Genomic DNA, 19,451 nt, shown 5'->3' with positions numbered 1-19,451 from the left:
CTTGCTGATGCTTTCTTAGAAACTAATGAGTATCCTAATATCTATGGCAAAGAAAAAAGATTACCAATATATAAAGCTAATTTTCAGGTAACATTAAATAAACCAAAAGTCATTATACCAAAGTACACAGAATCCCCACAAATAAACTTTGTCTTACTTAGATCCATATTGAGTGACTATAATGATCACGTAATAATGTATACCGATGGTTCCAAAAAAGAGGATGGTGCCACAGGTTGCGCTGTTTACATTCCACATAAAAGCGAATCTTTGAAAATTAAACTTCCATCACATTGTTCAATATATACTGCTGAAGCGGTAGCTATCGAAAAAGCATTAGATTGGCTAGATTCACACAATTTAAATAAAGCAGTAATATTATCAGATTCATTATCGGTCATTAAAGGATTAAACTCAGATATGACTCAACATAAAAGAAATAATATTCTTTGTGCTATTAAAAATTAAACATATAGTAAAGATATTACAGTTATTTGGGTTAAAAGTCACATTGGTATCGAAGGAAATGAACTGGTTGACCAGCTTGCTAAAGATGCGACCCATGTTGGACTCTATATTCCCATATTTACATTGGAGGACTTACAACAACATTATTATAACAAAATTTTTATAAATTGGAAAGAAAAATGGAAAAACATAGCAACGAATTCAAATAATCAATATTATACTATCCACCCTACCTTGCCACAAGATGTTGACTATATTTTCAAATATGCAATGCCAAAGAAGTTAACAGCCACAATTACACGACTGAAAACTAATCACGGTGCATTCCCAGCTCACTTGGCTAAGTTAAATATTATCCCTTCTGGGGTGTGCTCATGCGATAATATATCACAATGTGACATCAACCATATTCTTTTTAAGTGCGATAAACATAGGTATGAAACAGATCAGCTGTATTCAAAACTATCAGAACTTAAAATTCAGACTCCCATAAACATCACCCATTTACTCTCCTTAGATAGTAGAGAAGTATACGAACTAATATGTAACTTTTTATTTAAAGTTGGTTACACTATTTAAAATCTAATATCTTACATTACAATTCTGTGGCTAAAGGACTAGTTTCCAAGCCAACTCACCAAACACACACACACACATCCATTCTTGTTACTCTGCAGCATCTTCGCAGGCATTCCATCTCTGCTGCTACTATCTTACTGCTGTTTTTCTTGTTTATAATCCAATTTTCAGCCCCATATGTCATAATACTTTGCACTAATGTTTTATAAATCTGTGTTTTTGTCTTCATATTTAGGTGTCTATCCCACCATACTGAGTTAAGTTCGGATTGCTATTCTTGTTTGTCCTAATCTTTGCTTAATTTCTTGCTCTGTTGTTGCCTTTTTCGTGATTATAAACTCCAAGTATTTGAATTTATCCTTTCCTTTGATTGTTACGTTGTCATCATAAGACATAGATGATCTATGTCTTCTTCACTTGTAGATAGATACTCTGTTTTCGCGAGGTTCATATCTAGGCCAGCCTTGGTATATTCTTCTTGTAGTTCCTTCGTCATGTAACTGAGGTCTTCTTGTTCTTGTGCAATCATTACTTGATCGTCTGCAAAGCTTAACGTTTATAGGTATTCGTTTCGTACCGGTAGTCCCATGCCTTCGCATTTTCTTTTCCATGTAGTCAAGGCTTTCTCTAAGTATATTTTGAATAGGGTTGGAAATTTGGAACAACCCTGCAGGAGCCCTTTTGTTGTGGTAAAGTCTCCTATGATTCTTGTTCCCATTTTAATGGACACTTTTTATTTATTTTATACAGAGCTTTTGTAGCTTCTATGAGTTCCGTCTGTACTTCTAATTTGTACATTGCCTCCCATAGTTCTGATCTTGGTACAGAGTCATACGCCTTTCTCAGGTCTACAAATGCCAAATGTATATCTCTATTTTTTGCTTTTTTTCTTTTTCAATAGTTGTTCCAGTGTATACATGTGGTCTATGCATGATCTTCCTGCCGTGAAGCCTGTCTGATCCTCCCCGATTTTGCCTTTTATCGCTTGCTCTATCTTTTCTCGCAGTATCTTCCCATATAATCTTCCTATTGATGATATTACGCTTATTCCTCTGTAGTTTTCGCATCGTTTTCTATCTCCTTTCTTAAATATAGATGTCATATATGCCTCCGTCCATTCCATTGGGAGCTGCTCTCCATCTATGGTCTTCTAAAATATCCATTTTATCATCCGGTGTATTTTTTTAAGCTGTACTTTATAAGGTCAGGTGGGATGCCTCCAGGTCCCGGTGCTTTCTAATTTTTGATTGCTGTTATGGCATTTCTCATTTCTCTATCTGTTATTTCTATTTCTTGTTGTGAAGATCTGCTTCGTCTTCACCTGTTTTCTTTTTCAATGAATTGTGGTCTTTGTTCTGTTAACAGTTCCTTGTAAAAGTCCATTCTTTGTCCTGCATATTTCTTAATTTCATTTTTTCTTTTGAGTTTTGTTTCAATTCTCTCAGTACTTTCCATGACTCCGAAGTTCTTGTACCTCCTATGTATGTTTCAATATTTAAGCAGGATCTTTTCCATTATTATTCTTTTGTTGTGTTATTTGTTTTTTCACTTCTCTATCTTTTTCTTCATATCCTTTATAAACTTCATCGTTGTTTGTAGTCAGCCATTTTCTGAATAGTTGTTTTTTTTCTTAAATTATTCTTTTTGTTGATTCATTTATTTCATAATAGTGCTGTTTATTTGTTATATGTTCTTTCTCTCCAAGGTCTTCGAATGCTGCTTGTTTTATACTGGCCTTTATATGCTCGTATATTTCTTCGATGCTGCCGTATCTAAATTCTATTAATTTTTGGTCTAGACGTTGTTTGTATAGTTCTCTTATTGATTGTTCTTGGAATAGCTCTATATTGTATTTGTAGTCATTGATAAATCTTTATCGTCCAGTTCAGCTAATTTTAATATTTCTAGCATTTTGTTACATCGGACCTTGTCAAAAACAATGTCAAAATCGATTGCATGGAAGTGCACATTTTAATTTATATCTCTGCATCTCTTTATCAGAACTTGGACACTGAACTAGGCTTCTCTCGTATCCAAGCCCCTCCTAAATCCGAACTGAGTATTGTTAATTCTCTCTTCTAATATCGTTTTGCTATGTATTACTCGTAGGAAAATCTTCAAAACATTTTTAGTAATAAAAATTATCATTAAATCATTAGATATATTGTCTGATAATCACTTCATGTCTTTGCACGATGTTTCTTTGGTATCGTGACAAATGTCGACTTAATCTAATCAGTTGGTAAGATTCTAGTGTCATAAATTCTATTAAAGAGACCACACCGTGCTTTAATTCCATTTTTTCTCCCAAAAATTTATTTCAGTACTTACTTCATCGGTGCCAAGTGTTCTTTCATTTTTTGCCGTATATATTGCCCATGGAACCTCACTTTCTGTTATAAATGGACCTGCTATAGAAATCGGTCTACGTTGTTTTACTCTTTCATCTTCAAATAATTTAGAAATGTAGTTTTTCTATTCATGATATCTAAAATTCTGTGTCCGTTTTTGTCTTCTAATCTTTGGGATAGCTGTTTCCAGCGATCTCTTATAATTTATTGTGCAGATGAAATGTATCGACATTATTTTATATTGTTCAATTTCATTACATCCTTTTCTATAAAATAGTGTTTTCGCATGACTTATATTCTGCCAGATTATTGCGTGGATCCTCTTGTACTTGTTTTTATCTGTATTTTTGATTTGTCTTCTTTGGTTCACTACAGTATTTCTTTTCTCATTCCACTTGTTTTTTTCTTGTTTTTGATGTACTTAATTTTGTTTCTTAAATGGTCTTTAATATATCTTTAATTCTTGTCCAGTTTTCCTCAGTACTTTTGTCTTTACTTGATGTTAATTGTAGTTTTTTCCCAATACACTTATTACACTGGTTATTTCTTGTTTTATTCCTCCTTGTATCCCTTTTAAATCTCAGTTTTATTTTTCTACTAAAATATTAAATTTTGGTACATCTGCACTTGGATATGTTTTGACTGCTAATATTGAATTTGCTGTATCTTTAATTTATACATATAAAGTCCATTTGGTTACGAACCACTTGTTCAGGTTTATCTGCTGGTGGTCTCCAAGTATAATAACAACGCTTTGAAAATTTGTAAATTGTGTTTTACTAAATGCTTTTCTACATAAAAAGATGCCAACATATCTCCTCTTTTATTTCGTATTCCCATATCATATTTTCCTATGGTATCTTCCTGTCCTTCTTTGCCAATCTTCGCATTAAAATCTTTAATGACAATATTAAGCTCATGGTTCTTAGCTCTATGCTAATACTTTTCTAAATCATGATAGGATATTTCAATTTCTTCTTCTTTATAGTCTGGTGTGGGTGCATATGCTTTTATGATATTCACATTTATTGTTGTTGTTTGTATTTGTAGTATTATTATCTTGTCTGAGAATAGAAACACTTTTTTACAGTTTTATCTGTTTCCTTCGTCACAATTATTGCTACACCATTTTTGTATTTTGAACTGTCTTCTCTAGAACAGTATATACTATTATCATCTGTAGTTACTTTGCCAGACCCTGGCCATCTCATTTGACTTATTCCAAGGATAGTTATATTTATGCGCTTCATTCCTTTTATGGTGTTATAAAGCTTTCCGGGTTCGTATATGCTTCTTACATTGCCTGTCCCTATTTTTCTTTCTTCATAAAACGTATTTATGCTCCTAGCTGATCGGGAGACTCTTAGCCCCCTCTCCATTTAAGGAGCGCCCGTACTCGGTACCGTTGTATCTATCAGCCATTTTCATGATTTCCTTTCTTGGGAAAGTTAGGCTCTAGGTGAAATTCCGTTGCCTTCCTAGATTGTATAAAATAGTCGTCAGGAAATGTAAGCACCCAAACGATTTTTTGTATTAAGCCTAATTTTTACCATGGTGAGTATGCAATTAAATCTCAGAGTATTCGTGCCTGTCTTTGCCAGTAATGTACCATGAAAATTGATAAAATTTGTTAGTACATTTAACTTTGTGGAAACCATTGACTTTTTTTAGCTGGGTACGTTGCGGATATTCGGATACTATACGGTTGTTGGTTCTCATTATAGACACACAAATGGTTGTTTTGGGTTGCAACTGTACTGTTTCTATTGGTTTTTCTGTAAATACTTTTCCTACACTTCTTTTACTCTCTATTTGGGCTTTTATTATGACCCGTAAGATAGCGTATTTTTATCCGAAATATTATAGTTTTCTGTCTTTTATTGATTTTTCAGATTCTCTTTCTTTCTTTATTTTTTTGAATACTTTAAATTTGTTCACATTTTAAACGAGTTAAGTATTCTTATTCTTCTTCCTCCTCTAGCGCTACAACCCTTTGGGTTTTGGCCAATTCAACAATTGCATTTAATTCCCTTCTGTCATTGGCGACTCTTCTCCAATTCCGAACCCCCATAATTCTTGGATCATTCTCGACAATCGTTAGCCTTCGTTTTCTAAGGTGGTCTCTTGATCTGTTTTCGTTTGGTCTCCATTCAGTGATATTTTTTGTTTGTTTCATTGCTCATTCCAAGCAAATGGCCAAACCAATGAATTCTTTGAGGTTTCACAAATTTTACTATGTCGGCTTGTTAAATTAAATCGTCGAATTCAAAGTTCATATGGATTTTGTATCAAAAGGGACAAACCCAAAAATTTTCCTGGGCACTTTCCTTTAAAAAAATTTCATCTTCGTCCATATTTTAGCAGGGTTCATATTTTACAACCAGTCATAATGGGTATTATTTGTTTAGTACAATTGCTTCTTCGAATTCTGCCCTAGTATTTTAGTAGCAGTTTTTTATTTGCGTAATATGGCCTGTTTTATTTTTTTGTTCTCTTCTTTATTTCTATACTTACATCATGACTTTACTTACTAGGTATCCTAAGTACGAGAACTCTATACTTCTTAAACCTGCGGAGACCTGTTTGGAAGAAGTTTCTATAGTTTCATCTCCTTTAATGTTGTCTTGTTACGACTAAGTATAATGACCTCATCTGCATATGCAGCTATGCGGATGTCAACTTAGTCTTCTATGCGTCTCCTTATTTTACACCGTTGTTGATCTCAAGGTTGTCATAATATTTTTTATTACTACAGTTGCTTTGGTGGTATTAACTTTCAAACGTCTTAATTTCGTCTTTTATTTTAACATTTTCACATTGCAACTATTGCACACCAGATATAGTTGGTAGATATCTGATATCTCATTGTAGCTGACTTTAAAAATTTCTCATAATACTCTCACGTGCTGTATATATATATATATATATATATATATATATATATATATATATATATATATATATAAATTTAAAAAAAAATTAATTTTAAATTGTATATATATATATATATATATATATATATATATATATATATATATATATATATATGGTTGAGTCCATGGTTATTTACCAGTGCGCCATCATTTAAAGAATAGGGAATAAGTCGGATATTTACTCCACGCAACAGCAAGTGACAGAAAGTGGCTACTGCTCTGATCACCGATTACGTTATAAAATTTGGCGTTATCAAATAAATATAATATAAAATGTTGGTAAAACTTTGATGCAGAAATACAGCTACATTTGAAGTAGCTTAATTAATTCTTTTAATATCATTAGTAATTAATAAATAAATAAATAATTTATAAAAAAATATAATTAAATATACAATAATATTTACAGTGTGTTGGTGTAATATCTGAACTGTTATCTCCAATGTTAATTATCATAGGTTCGATATTAATTATAGTTTCTTCTCTAATAAACCACTATTCAATTAATTTGTTAGTATATTCTACACACTTTGCACCTTGAGCTTATTGATCACGCTTCACGGGTTACATGTTTCTCTAAAAAGTTATTTATTTTGTCCTACTTGTAATTCCCAATAGAAAGTTGGTTTACTTAGTATCAGGTACATTAGTAGCTTTCGTTTTTAAACGAGGTCTGCTTTTTCCTGGAGAAGATTACACAGGATTTTGTTTTTTGTTTTTTTCGTATATTCTACACTGTTTTTCTCGCCAATTTAAGTACAGCTGCTACTCTCTAAAACAAAGTTAAAATATTATCAATATTTTTAATTGAAATTGAAAAAAAAAACAAAAATAAGAAGTTCCTAATTATAAATATTTTGTTATGTAATAAAGTTGGCAAATAAATAACATTAATAATACATATGCTTGTCATCATTAAAGCTTTTTATTAGTGTACATTTGAAAATTGTTCTTTAAATTTAAAATGAGTTTTTGTGCTTGTGAGGTAATAGTTTTCCAGGCATAATCTAAAAAAATTTAATAAAATATTTTCTTTTTGTCATTTCTTTCACTTTTGCGGGAACTTACACAAAACCATTCCTTAGCTATGTGAATGAGGTTAACTTTGTATGTAAATGAATGGCAAAATAAAATCCAACTACCATAAAATTTCAAACTCCAATATAAAATTAGTTATGAAAACAAATGTTTGTGTGATATAAATAACTTGCAAACACAGGACAAAAAAAAAACAACAAAAAATCCAACACACTGTAAAACGTCCCAAGCGTCTTTTTGATACCTATCTCTTGTCAATGTACTGAGTCTACAGTGTTCACAAAAATAACATGTGTCTTCACTTAATAACAGGCGGTAGCTGCTTGATCTTTAGTTTCATGCGTGGAAGACAATGATGCTAGATAAAAAGTATGTTTTTTTTGTCTCGCCAGGTATTAATGATGCACGGGTAAAGAACCATGGATTCAACTGTATTTAGTGAATTTTTATTGCGACATTGGTCAATAATTCTATTATGGTACAAAATATTTCAAAAAGTCCAGTCAATGATATTCTTCAGACTTGGATAATATGCCGCATTCTACAGGATGATTAATAACTACGTGGTAATGCAAACATATAATGTTTTAAATGGAACACCTTATATATTTTCTGATATTTAGATTCCTCTCATAAGCTCCGCTCTCATAATATGTAATTTCATACTACTAGAGGATGCTTAACGAGTTATGACCATTTTATTTTCGAAATCGCTATGAAACAAAAACACTGTTTATTGTCCTATACGAGTTTTTTATTAGTTTTATTTATTACTAGCTATACTCGGTTCGCTATTTCCAGTCCAAACTATCTAGTGAATCTAGTAATTATTTTTTTGGCAAGTTAGTTACTTTTTGACAGACTAAAAGTGGCTGGAAATTGCTATACAACCAAGCACACGTACTCATAGCCAATATTAATAGTAAACAAACTAAATAGTAAATAAAATAGAACTTTGCGAATTACCGACAATTAATATTAATTTATCTGCACCATATAATAAATATGTAGTTATGTTAAATTATAACAACTAAAATATATTTTTTAAATATATACTACCCAAAATTTGATGGGTTTAGTATACACTTCCACTATTTAGAATAATTCTTCTTTTTTTAAAGAAAGAAGTCTGCAATAGTAGAATACTTGAGCTATTAATACTGAGAAGTAGGAATTGTTGTGTTGTATGTTTCCGACAATGAATCTGTCAAAATATGCCCGAGCTAAGCGAATGGAGTTTATTACATGACATGCTATGCCATCCTTGTGTTCTTCTAAATTGGATTTTGGTTTTTATGCGCAAAAAGGCAAAATCGAGGATAAATACCTAAAGACCCAAATTTCAAAACAGCCTAAATTCCACCTAAAGATTATAAGTTTCAGATTTCTACAAAACGGAATTTGCGCATTCAAATGAAGTGGATGGAAAGATTTACCTGGTTGTGATATTCTGAATATAAAAGTAGAGCATTATGTATAATTTGCGTCGTAACGAAACGTTCGCTTAATGAAGGTAAAAGGGGCCATTATCGGATTAGCCAGCTTATAACAGACGCTTTTTGCAAGTATAAAAATGCACTATAAATATTTGAAACTCGTCCAAAATCAAGGTATTACAGACAAAATTCGAAACTCCCAGTAACTCCCTAAAAATAATGTCTTTTCAGGGTTTTTCAGCTGATGAGCAGATTTCTTCCAAAAGACAGAAACAGTAACAGAAAAACTGAAAGAAACTAATCCCTATCGTAAAAGGAATATTTTTTGGAACAAAAAAGGGTAAAACAAATGGGGGACGGATTCACATTACACAAGAGTCTACACAATTTACATTTGTGGTGAAACTGTTCAACATCAGATCATCGGTGAAGTAAAGGAGGCTAAATTTTATGCGATTCTCGCTGACGACATAACTGACAATACGCGTATGGAGCAAGTGCTTGCTGTGCTTGCGTTATGATTTAAAAGATATTAAACAACATAAAGTTAAGGAGATCTTTTTAAAATGTATTCCAACTGTTGACGTGTCAGGATCCAGACTAGAAAATCTCATAGTGACAGCTCTGTAAAAGCATTGACTTGAATATTCTCATGTAGTTGATCAAGGTTATGATGAGACTACCGCTATCTGCTGTGTTGCCCCTCGCCCCACTCCGAGGGGTAGATGTGAGGAGTCGTGTTTGGTGTCATTCGATAAATTTTTGAAAAATATTAAAAACCTGTTTTTTACCAAAAATTCAACAACAATGTTTGGAATATAAGCTACTTATTTTTCAAGAGGAATCGAAGTCTGCAAAAAAATGGGGATTCTTTCATATTTAGGATATAGTTTTCCCCCGTCCCAACCCCAGTGTATGGGTGTGGGAGTCATGTTTGTTGTCATTCAATAGATTTTAAAAAAATATTGAAAATGTGTATTTAAGTTTTTTTATCCAATGTAAATTTCGCCAAATATTTGACCGTCCCGCTTGTTTTGGCACACCAGGTATATAGCATAATTTTTTTTGTATTTAGCATACATTGTCCCACTACTTGAAAATGGACTCCTTCAATTCCTTTCAGGTGCTTTCTTCTATATCTGTTTTTTACATCTTTAATATTTTTCTTATGAATATAAGGGTTTTTTATGTTACTACTTTTAGTTCTTTTATTCCAACTGTTGACGTGTCAGGATCCAGACTAGAAAATCTCATAGTGACAGCTCTGTAAAAGCATTGACTTGAATGTTCTTATGTAGTTGATCAAGGTTATGATGGGACTACCGCTATCTGCTGTGTTGCCCCTCGCCCCACGTCAAGGGGTAGATGTGAGGAGTCGTGTTTGGTGTCATTCGATAAATTTTTGAAAAATATTAAAAACCTGTTTTTTACCAAAAATTCAACAACAATGTTTCGAATATAAACTACTTATGTTTCAAGAGGAATCGAAGTCTGCAAAAAAATGGGGATTCTTTCATATTTAAGATAAAGTTACCCAATGCCCCAACCCCAGGGTATGGGTGTGGGTGTCATGTTTGTTGTCATTCAATAGATTTTTAAAAAATATTGAAAATGGGTATTTCAGTTTTTCTATCCAATGTAAATTTCACGAAATATTTGACCGTCCCGCTTGTTTTGGCACACCAGGTATATATCATAAAGTATTTTTTATTTAGCATACATTGTCCCACTACTTGAAAATGGACTCCTTCAATTCCTTTCAGGTGCTTTCTTCTATATCTGTTTTTTACATCTTTAATATTTTTCTTATGAATATAAGGGTTTTTTATGTTACTACTTTTTGTTCTTTTATTTTCTTAAACTCCCCCTCCGAAGCTAAAAACCTGGCTACGTCCGTGGTTTTCTTTGTATATGAATATTCGTTAATGATTTCTGATAAACTTAATTTTAAAAACTAGACCTTATTATGTAAAATGAATTATTTGATTTATGTATTCTTTCTTCATATACAGGATTTTATTTTATAGTGATATCGAAATAAAAAAAGAAGAAGTAAGAACAGGGATTATAAGAGGAATCCAAATATGAGAAAATATACAGAGCGTTCTTTAAAAAAAAATGTATTTGTACTTTATCAGGTAATTATTAGTCACCCTGTAGAATTTGACCTATTTTCCAAGCCTGGAGAATATCATTGCCTCATTTTTTCTTCTTTCAGAATACCCAAAAAATAAGTTTTTTGGGTATTCTGTACCATAACGGAATTATCGACCAATGTCGCACAAAAAACTCACCCTGTATATATCAAGAAGTGTTGGTGACAGATTACTATTATACCTTGCTTTGGCTCTTGAGATGTATTGCGTATCCTCCAGTTGTCTTTAGAAGACATTTTCTGAATTTTGCTACATTCTTATATTAAGTGAATAAGCGGAGATATTATTACATTAACAGAATATATCGTTTGCAGATGGTCAGCATTTTTCGGAGGAATAATATATTTTTTAATCAATTTAAAAATGGGAAATGCAATTTGTGATCTGCATAATTATGAATACGTTGAATATGGATTGTATCATTTAGCACAACAGATTACCTGCCGGAATATCCAGCTTCCATTAAAGAATAATTATGATAATTGTAGAAGAATGACAATCTCAGATTCAAATATATCTGAAATAAAAACTGCAGCATTTTTAAATTTTCCCTTTACGAAAGAATTACAACTGTCAGGAAACTTTATTACCAAAATACAACCTGGTGCTTTTAATAGCCTTCAAACATTGGAACAACTAGACTTACACAACAATGAAATAGTAAAAGTATACAGCGGAATATTTAACCATTTAGTCAAATTAAAATCTCTTGATCTGTCGAAAAATAAAATCAGCAGCATTGATCCAAATTTTTTAACAGGCGCTATTCGCATATCTTCACTAAATCTTGCAGAAAATGCTTTAAAATCTGTCGATGATGTATTTTTAGGACAAAATTCTCACTTTACAATGGTAAATTTGAGTAACAATGAAATTTCTACTTTTAACTTAAGTAGATTTAACAGTAAAATTAATACTTTGGATATTTCAAATAATAAGTTAACCTTTGTCAATGTATGCTTTTCAGGATTACAAAATCTTAATGCTAGCTATAATAAAATAAGCCATTTATGGGCCGATACTTGCTCATTAAACACAGCCCCGATAAATTTAAATATTAGTTATAATTTACTCAATGAAGAGAACATTATGAATGTTTCTAAATTGTTTACCTTAAAAACGTTAAATTTAGCAGGAAATAATCTGTCCTTTATTCCAGTTAATCTATTTGTCAATTTAACAAACTTGGTATACTTAAACGTATCACATAATAAGATAAACTACTTGAATTATGGAACGCTGAGCCATTTAAGTGTTTTGCAAAGTTTAGATCTCTCGTATAATAAGCTTACTACTCTTAAACGATACTTGCACTCATTGCCAGCACTAAAATCTTTATATATCAATAACAATAAAATCACAGACATTAACAGCAAACAACTAGTGAATGATATTGAGCTATTACGCGTCATAAATATAGATAGTAATGATTTCTCTTGTGAAAACTTGGCAGAAGTAATTCATGATTTTAAAAATAAAGTGTTTAAAGGTACAGCAACTATAGGATCAAATATTTACGGTGTTGCTTGCAAAGAAGAAACATTACCAGAGGCAAATCCTGAGGTAAAATTTAAAGAGGATGTTATAAAATATTTGGAAACAACAATTTCGGCAAAGCTTGAGAAATCAGAGAGCCTTCAGTTCGACAAAAGCCTCATGTACAACTATTTTAACAAAGATTTTAAGAACAGCAACTTTTATAAGTACCTGGAAGGACTGAAAAATATTAATACACTAAATTTTAATGGTACCGATATGCTTAAGTACTTCAATCAAGATTTTAAAAACAGTTTGTTCTATAAATATCTGGAAAGTTTAAAAGCAAACGAAAACTCAACTAGAGAGTTTAACAGAAGTCTTTACGACTATTTCAACAATGATTTTAACGGTACTTATCTTGTTAATTATTTGAATAAATTAGAAAAATCCAAAGATGATTTTATTGAATCTTTTGAAAATAGCAGCATGTTTAACTACTTTAATAAAGGCTTTAAAAATAGCACTTTTTATAAATACCTCGAAAATTTAAATTCAAAATTTGATGGCCTTCAGCAAACAGATCATGGTACTGCTGAATATTTTCATAGTAGTTCAGAACAACAAGAAACCGGTTATGTTGCTACTCAGTCTGTAATAATTATGTTACTTATTATTTTAGTAGTATTTAAGGTTGTTAAAGTATACTCTAATTTTAACTCGAAAAATTTGTTATCTAGAGAACAAGTTGAACTTTTAGATACAAATAGTATACCGTAAGAATAGGATAAAATTATATATAAGTAATAAGTTTGGTATTAATAATTGTAAGTTTTTATTAATAACAACTACAGTTGTATTCAAATGCATTGACGGGAATATCTCGGGAGGGTAAACCCTAACCTAGCATACCAGTGGCGTTACCACTAAAACATACTAAAGATTAACAATAGATCAAATTATGGAAGATATGTACAAAATAGACAGAATTTATAAAAAAATAAGAATAGATTATATTTGGCAACATGTTTGTATAGTTGAAACAAAACGTATTACTAAAATATTAAAACAGTTACTATTAAGAGCAATATTACTAAAATAACTTCATCGCCGTTATAATCTTAATCTTTATCTCTGGTCAAATCACCGTAATTCGTTTCTAGTTTTCCCGACCAGACAGCTTGTTTAATCAATGGGGGACAGCGTTTGATTAACTTTCACTAATAAGACTGATCTTAAGAAATGTCTGAGAAATTCTTACTCGTATCCTCTTACTGATTAATTTAATTCTAAAGTTTCCAAATTAGAGCGATTCAGACACGAATCTTCTCGTATACCAAAAATAAACCATGTCTATTATATCACCGAAGCTTTGCAATATCAACAAAATTTGCAGATGTACTAACGACTAGGAAAAAAGGCAAGTTTTCAAAAAATGGGTATACCCCATCATTTTTATTCTACTTAAAAAAATCAGTTCGATAATAACAGCGGCCTGCTCAAGGTGGAAAATGAACTTACTGAGTGCCTTTGTCAACAAGGTTCTACAACAGGGGTGTGAACTGAGCCCCATACTCTTGGGCTATGTGGTTAATTGCCTTATATTACCTATATTTCTAAAGGCATCTGAATGTTAGATATTAAAACAAACACACAAAAAGAAAATTTTAAAATTTTGAGATGCATTGCTGGCATCAACTGCTACGAGAGTCTTGGACTGAAACAAGAGTTCATTTATCAATCCTTCATCATCATCATTCTGGATTTACAACCTTGCGTGGGTCCTAGCCTCCTCAAGAATTTCTCTCCAGTCGTCCCTATCCATCCCCTTTCTTCGCCAAGCACGCATTCCCATATTTCTCATGTCTTCATCGATGTTATCAAGGAACCTTGTTCTGTGTCTTCCTCTTCTTCTCGGACCAATGGGTCTATCAAGGAGCGTTTTTATAGGTGGGTCATTTTGTTTCATCCGCATTACATGCCCTATTCACCTCCGACGTCCTATCTTAATATGTTTTACGATATCAGGTTCCTGGTATATTCTGTAAAGTTCGAAGTTGTATCGTCTTCTCCACACTCCATTGTCATTCACTGCTCCATAGATTCGCCTTAGTACTTTTCTTTCGAAACATCTTAACATGTTTTCATTTCTTTTTTTTTTGTTAGAGTCCAAATTCTGCGGTTTATCTCTGCGGTAGTATTATTTTCAGTGTTAAGGAGCAAATTCCCAGAGCCCAGGTATACAAATTCGTTCACTGCTTCGATGACGCCATTTTTATATAACAAGTGGTCGTAGGATTTGTGGTTGCGTGCTTATTTTCATATCCTTCGTTTTGTTGGTGTTTATTATTAAACCCATTTTTGTAGCTGATTCTTTTAATGCTACATACACCTCTTGTACAGCGTTTTCCGTACTACCAACAATATTGATATCATCAGCATAGGCCACGATTTGCAATGATTTATTATATACTGAACCAGTTGTTGTGATTTGTGAAATACGTATTACTTTTTCCAAAGCCAGATTGAACAGTATACAGGAGAGAGGGTCTCTCTGACGCAGTCCGTTATTTGTTTTAAATGGTAAAGGATTCGTATTCTACACTCAAGCTTTTCAAGAGTTAGTTTTGTTAAATTTACCAACCGATTTGGTATTCTTAGCTCTTTCATTGCTTTGAACATTTCTCTTCTATTCACAGAGTCGTAGGCTGCTTTGTAGTCTATAAATGTGTGATACATTCAATGTGTGTACATCAATGTCATATTCCAGTGATTTTCCAAAATTTGTTTCAAGGTTGTAATCTGATGAATTGTCGATTTACCACCTCTGAAATCAGTCTGGTATTTTCCTATCCGTTCTTTATATGGTGAAATAACGTCACATAGTACCTACTGTGGAAAATATTTTATACGCTGCATTTAGAAGCATAATTTCTTTATGGTTAGAGCATTCAAAGATATCTCCTTTCTTGTATATAGTGCAAAGTATTCCAATATTCTAATCATTGTGGAGTGATTTCTGTGTCCATATTTGTTTTATAAGCTGCTTATCAATCCTTCAAAAAACCCAAATAAAGAAGAGACTACGTACCATAGTAGCTAAAAATATTGCTAAGTTCTGTGGCTACATTATTAAAAAAAATTCTTTCAAATTACTTACAGTGGGGGACATGGTCCACGGAAAAGGAAGTCAAACAAGATCGCCAACCAGATGTAAAGATCATATTATGAAACTCAAAGGCAAGATTCTATTACAAACAATAAAAATAGCGGCAGATCAAGACAAATGGAAACTAACAGTATAAGAAATTTCATAAAATCACGATGCTTGAAAACAAGGTACCGACTAGAAACAAGAAAGAACAACTACGATGCACTGGGAAAAGATTTGACTCTGAGAGTGCAAAACTGTATCAAAATTTATACAGTACAAAAAAAATGTGGCGTGATTAACTTGTAAAGAAAAAAAATTGAATTGTTTTAATTGTTGAAGAAAATGATGCAAACAAAGAATCAGCAAGTTTTTTAACATAAATAAATCAATTAAAATATTAATTATTCAACTAAAGAAAATAGTAAAGAACTTTTAAAGTTATATCAAAACTAAAAATAATTTGAATGTAAAATACAGTTAAGAGTTCTGTTATTTTTAAATTTTTATTGATAGTGTAATGCCTTGAAGGTGTAGTAGACAGGTATTCTAGAGAACAATACTTATTCATTCACCCCTGTCTCTGGCAACTCTTTCTATACTCTCTAACTCCAACAGATTTTACACCATTTTGTAGGTTGTCTTGATACGTAAGTCAGAGTTTTCGTCGTTTTCCCATCGGCCCCCCCTTCGGTCAAAAACTTTCTGACTGTTGCACCTTCCTCTCACCTGATGCTTATAAATTAAAGCGCAAAAGCGTTTTGTAAGGAAAAGTATTTTTCTCACTGTAAATGAATGTAATTGTAGATTTAATAGTTTTTTTTTTAAAAATAGTAATTGTCAAAAATAAAGATATTTTACCTACATCCAGAACTTTTTATGAGTACTATAATTTTTATATGTAATATTAATAATTATGTATATTTTTGTATATGTATTTTATTTGTATGTATTTATGTTTATATTCATAGAAGTGTTACTCATCATTGAAAGTGTTACACCCAGAAGGAAAAGTTTCTTGAACTTATTTTTTTGGCAACATGGTAGATTTACATCAAGAATGAAATAATATCGTTAAATAATAATGACCGCGTAGCTGAACACACTCCTGTATACGTCTAGACATTGACAAAATGAGATGATCGATGTCTGCTTGTGGCACCTCGTTCCAAGCAACTTGAACTTAATGTATTAACTGTGCCAGAGTCTGTGGAAGATGGTGCAAAGTGGACAATCTCCTTCCCATCATATCAAATACATGTTCGATAGGATTTAAATCCGGAGCACGGGGCAGCTACGGGAAATCATTAATGCCAGCTTCTTTAAAAAAGTCCATAGTTTGACGAGCAATATGGGGACGCGCGTTGTCTTGTTGAAAAAGAACGTCTTGACGGCCGTCAAGATAAGGCAGTAAAGTGGTTTTTAAGATGTCATCAACATAACGTGCAGCTGTCATATTGCCTCGAATAAACACAAGTGGTGATCGGCTGCTGTAGGCAATAGCACCCCCAACCATTACTCTAACTGTCTTGTGCACATGTCTCTCAACAGCAAACCCAATATCTCATTCCTAAACAGAATCTTGATTCATCTCTTAATGCTACATTACGCCATTCTGCCACCCAAGTCTGCCGTTCTCTGCACCAATTCAAACGTTAATGACAGTAGTCCGCAGGCAAATTAAGCACTAGTCGTGGGCGGAATGAAACCACTCCGAAGGCCCGAATGCGACTGTATAGTGTACGCATACTAACAGGTCACCTACTACTCCAAACTCCATTGGTCAGCAATTTGACGCGTAAAAGCAAAACGGTCTCGCATATCCAGTAATCTAAAACGCCTATTTTGGCGCTTTGTGGTACGCCTCGGTTGACCAGTTGGCCTTCTTCGCGTTCCTTTACCTTCGTTTGTCCACACACAACAAACACGCATAACCGTCATTGTCTTACAATTAACACGACGGCTAATCTCGCGATACGACAAACCCATATCTATATACGCAATAATTCTACCCCTGTCAAAATCGCTAACATGGTGGTAATTTTGGTGTCTTCGAACTCGAGGCATTTTCTTACACTAAATACAATTAGACAGGAATAATAACTAGAAATTTCTTTTTCACCAATTGGTCTCTTAACCAAAAAAAAATTAAAGATAAAACTTTATCTTTACAAGAAACTAGAAAAGATAAAACATTAGTATTGTTATCCTAGCATGTATTAAATATAGTCATTCTGTTGCCAAAAAATTAAGTTCAAGAAATTATTCCTTCTGGGTGTAATACTTCTAATGTCACACATATATATTTTCGTGATAAAACTGTATCTGATATCATATTCTTATGTACTATCAACTATTGGATGTATAATAAATAAAAATATTTAAAATAAACCGTGCTTTTTTGTTCAGTTTCCACGTCTACAACAACTTATTCTAGACTGTCTTATTTTAGACTGATGCTATGAATTATTTAACTGTAAATACGCTAAAAAAATTTTAATCCCATTAGCATCGGGGTTTAATGCAACTGAAATATTGGGTTTTACCAGTAGTATGTTTTTATATATTTGAAGGTTTCTGCAAACCAGGAAATTAGCTGAAATTAATGGTGTGTTTAAAGATGAGCGTGTATCCAGTACATGTATCCAGTAACTGGCGCCAGTTTCACGGGCATGCCAGTGCTTACCTAGAACAGCGCTGGAAAGGCACGTTTACACATAATCAGTAGCTTGTGCTAGTCTCACTGACACGCCAGTTCCTACTTGGTGAAGTAAATCGTTTGTTGTACTCTTCACAGGTATGCCAGCGACTGGAACGATGTGTTTACACGTGTCTACAACCGTTGGCGAGGGGTTAGAGAGGACGCGGATGAGTGCCACTGACATGAAAAATAGACCAGCCCTCTATTCGAGACAGCTCTGGACTGGCACAAAAAAGTGTTTACCATGATGCCACTACTATGCATTTAGTTGTCAAAAACCCATAACTTGCTGATAAACGGCCAAATTTGATACTAAAATGTTTGTCATAAAAATCTGCACAGCTCTTCTACATAAAATTTTTTCATTGAAGTGGGAAAACATGCAAACAAACAAGAAAAAAGTTAAAATTTTGATTTTATAATTTTAATTAAATTTAATATTTAACTACATACTGGATCGGTTTAGGGAGATTTCCACAAAAAATAAAATGTTTCGGAACTCTTAATTTCTGATTATAAACAAAAAATAATATTCTGCTAGTTGGATAGTTTTTTCTGATTTAAAATTTGAATTACAAATTTTTCAACTGTCCTTTTTAGCAAATTCCAGACTAAAATTTAATACTTTGAAAAAGTTTCAGATTTCCAAATTAAATGATCAAAAAGTAATAGTAATTTTTATCCTACGTGCGAGTAGCGCGCAACATCGATTGTCATATTCCATGTACTCCGCGCTAGGAAAATGATTTCATTTTCGTGAAAAACTTGTAACTCTTTGATAGTCGTCTAAATTTGTTTAAAAATTACGATAGTTTGACCTCTTTTCGTCAATAATATATTTGATAACTACTCTTGCTAAATATTATGAAAGAAAGATAATTTTTATAAAGATATAAACAAAGGCTACAGCGTGATAAAATGGTAAAATCTGCACTTCACTAGATTTTTATTTGGGTTTGGGCACTTAAAAGTAAATATTTAGAAACCGGTTTAACCAAATTTTTAGCTCCTTAGGTGGCTTCTGGGGTACCCTATCGTAAAAAATGTGTTTTTTCTTGAAAAAATTTCTCCTAAGCGATCCTTTGCTTTAAAAAATCTAAAAAAATTGATGGATATACCTTTTAATGCCCAAAAATCTTCTGATTTTTTTTTCAGATCTTTT

General features: G+C 32.4%; 2 protein-coding genes across 4 annotated transcripts in view; both read left to right on the top strand.

Moving 5' to 3' along the window:
• The window catches only part of LOC140442518 (uncharacterized), a 40,948-nt gene extending 22,979 nt beyond the window's left edge, over positions 1-17,969 (top strand). The window contains exon 4 of the mRNA XM_072533584.1: positions 11,276-17,969. Within this exon, the coding sequence (XP_072389685.1) occupies positions 11,276-13,217 (1,942 nt within the window). The 3' untranslated portion in view covers positions 13,218-17,969. The remainder of the gene's footprint in view (positions 1-11,275) is intronic.
• The window catches only part of LOC140432661 (tubulin glycylase 3A-like), a 131,201-nt gene that overhangs the window by 72,233 nt on the left and 39,517 nt on the right, over positions 1-19,451 (top strand). The window lies entirely within an intron of this gene.

The sequence above is a fragment of the Diabrotica undecimpunctata genome, chromosome 1, assembly GCF_040954645.1.
Source record: "Diabrotica undecimpunctata isolate CICGRU chromosome 1, icDiaUnde3, whole genome shotgun sequence".
In the NCBI taxonomy this organism is placed as follows: domain Eukaryota; kingdom Metazoa; phylum Arthropoda; class Insecta; order Coleoptera; family Chrysomelidae; genus Diabrotica; species Diabrotica undecimpunctata.
The sequence above is the reverse complement of the archived record's forward strand: the minus strand, read 5'-3'. Positions and strand labels throughout refer to the sequence as shown.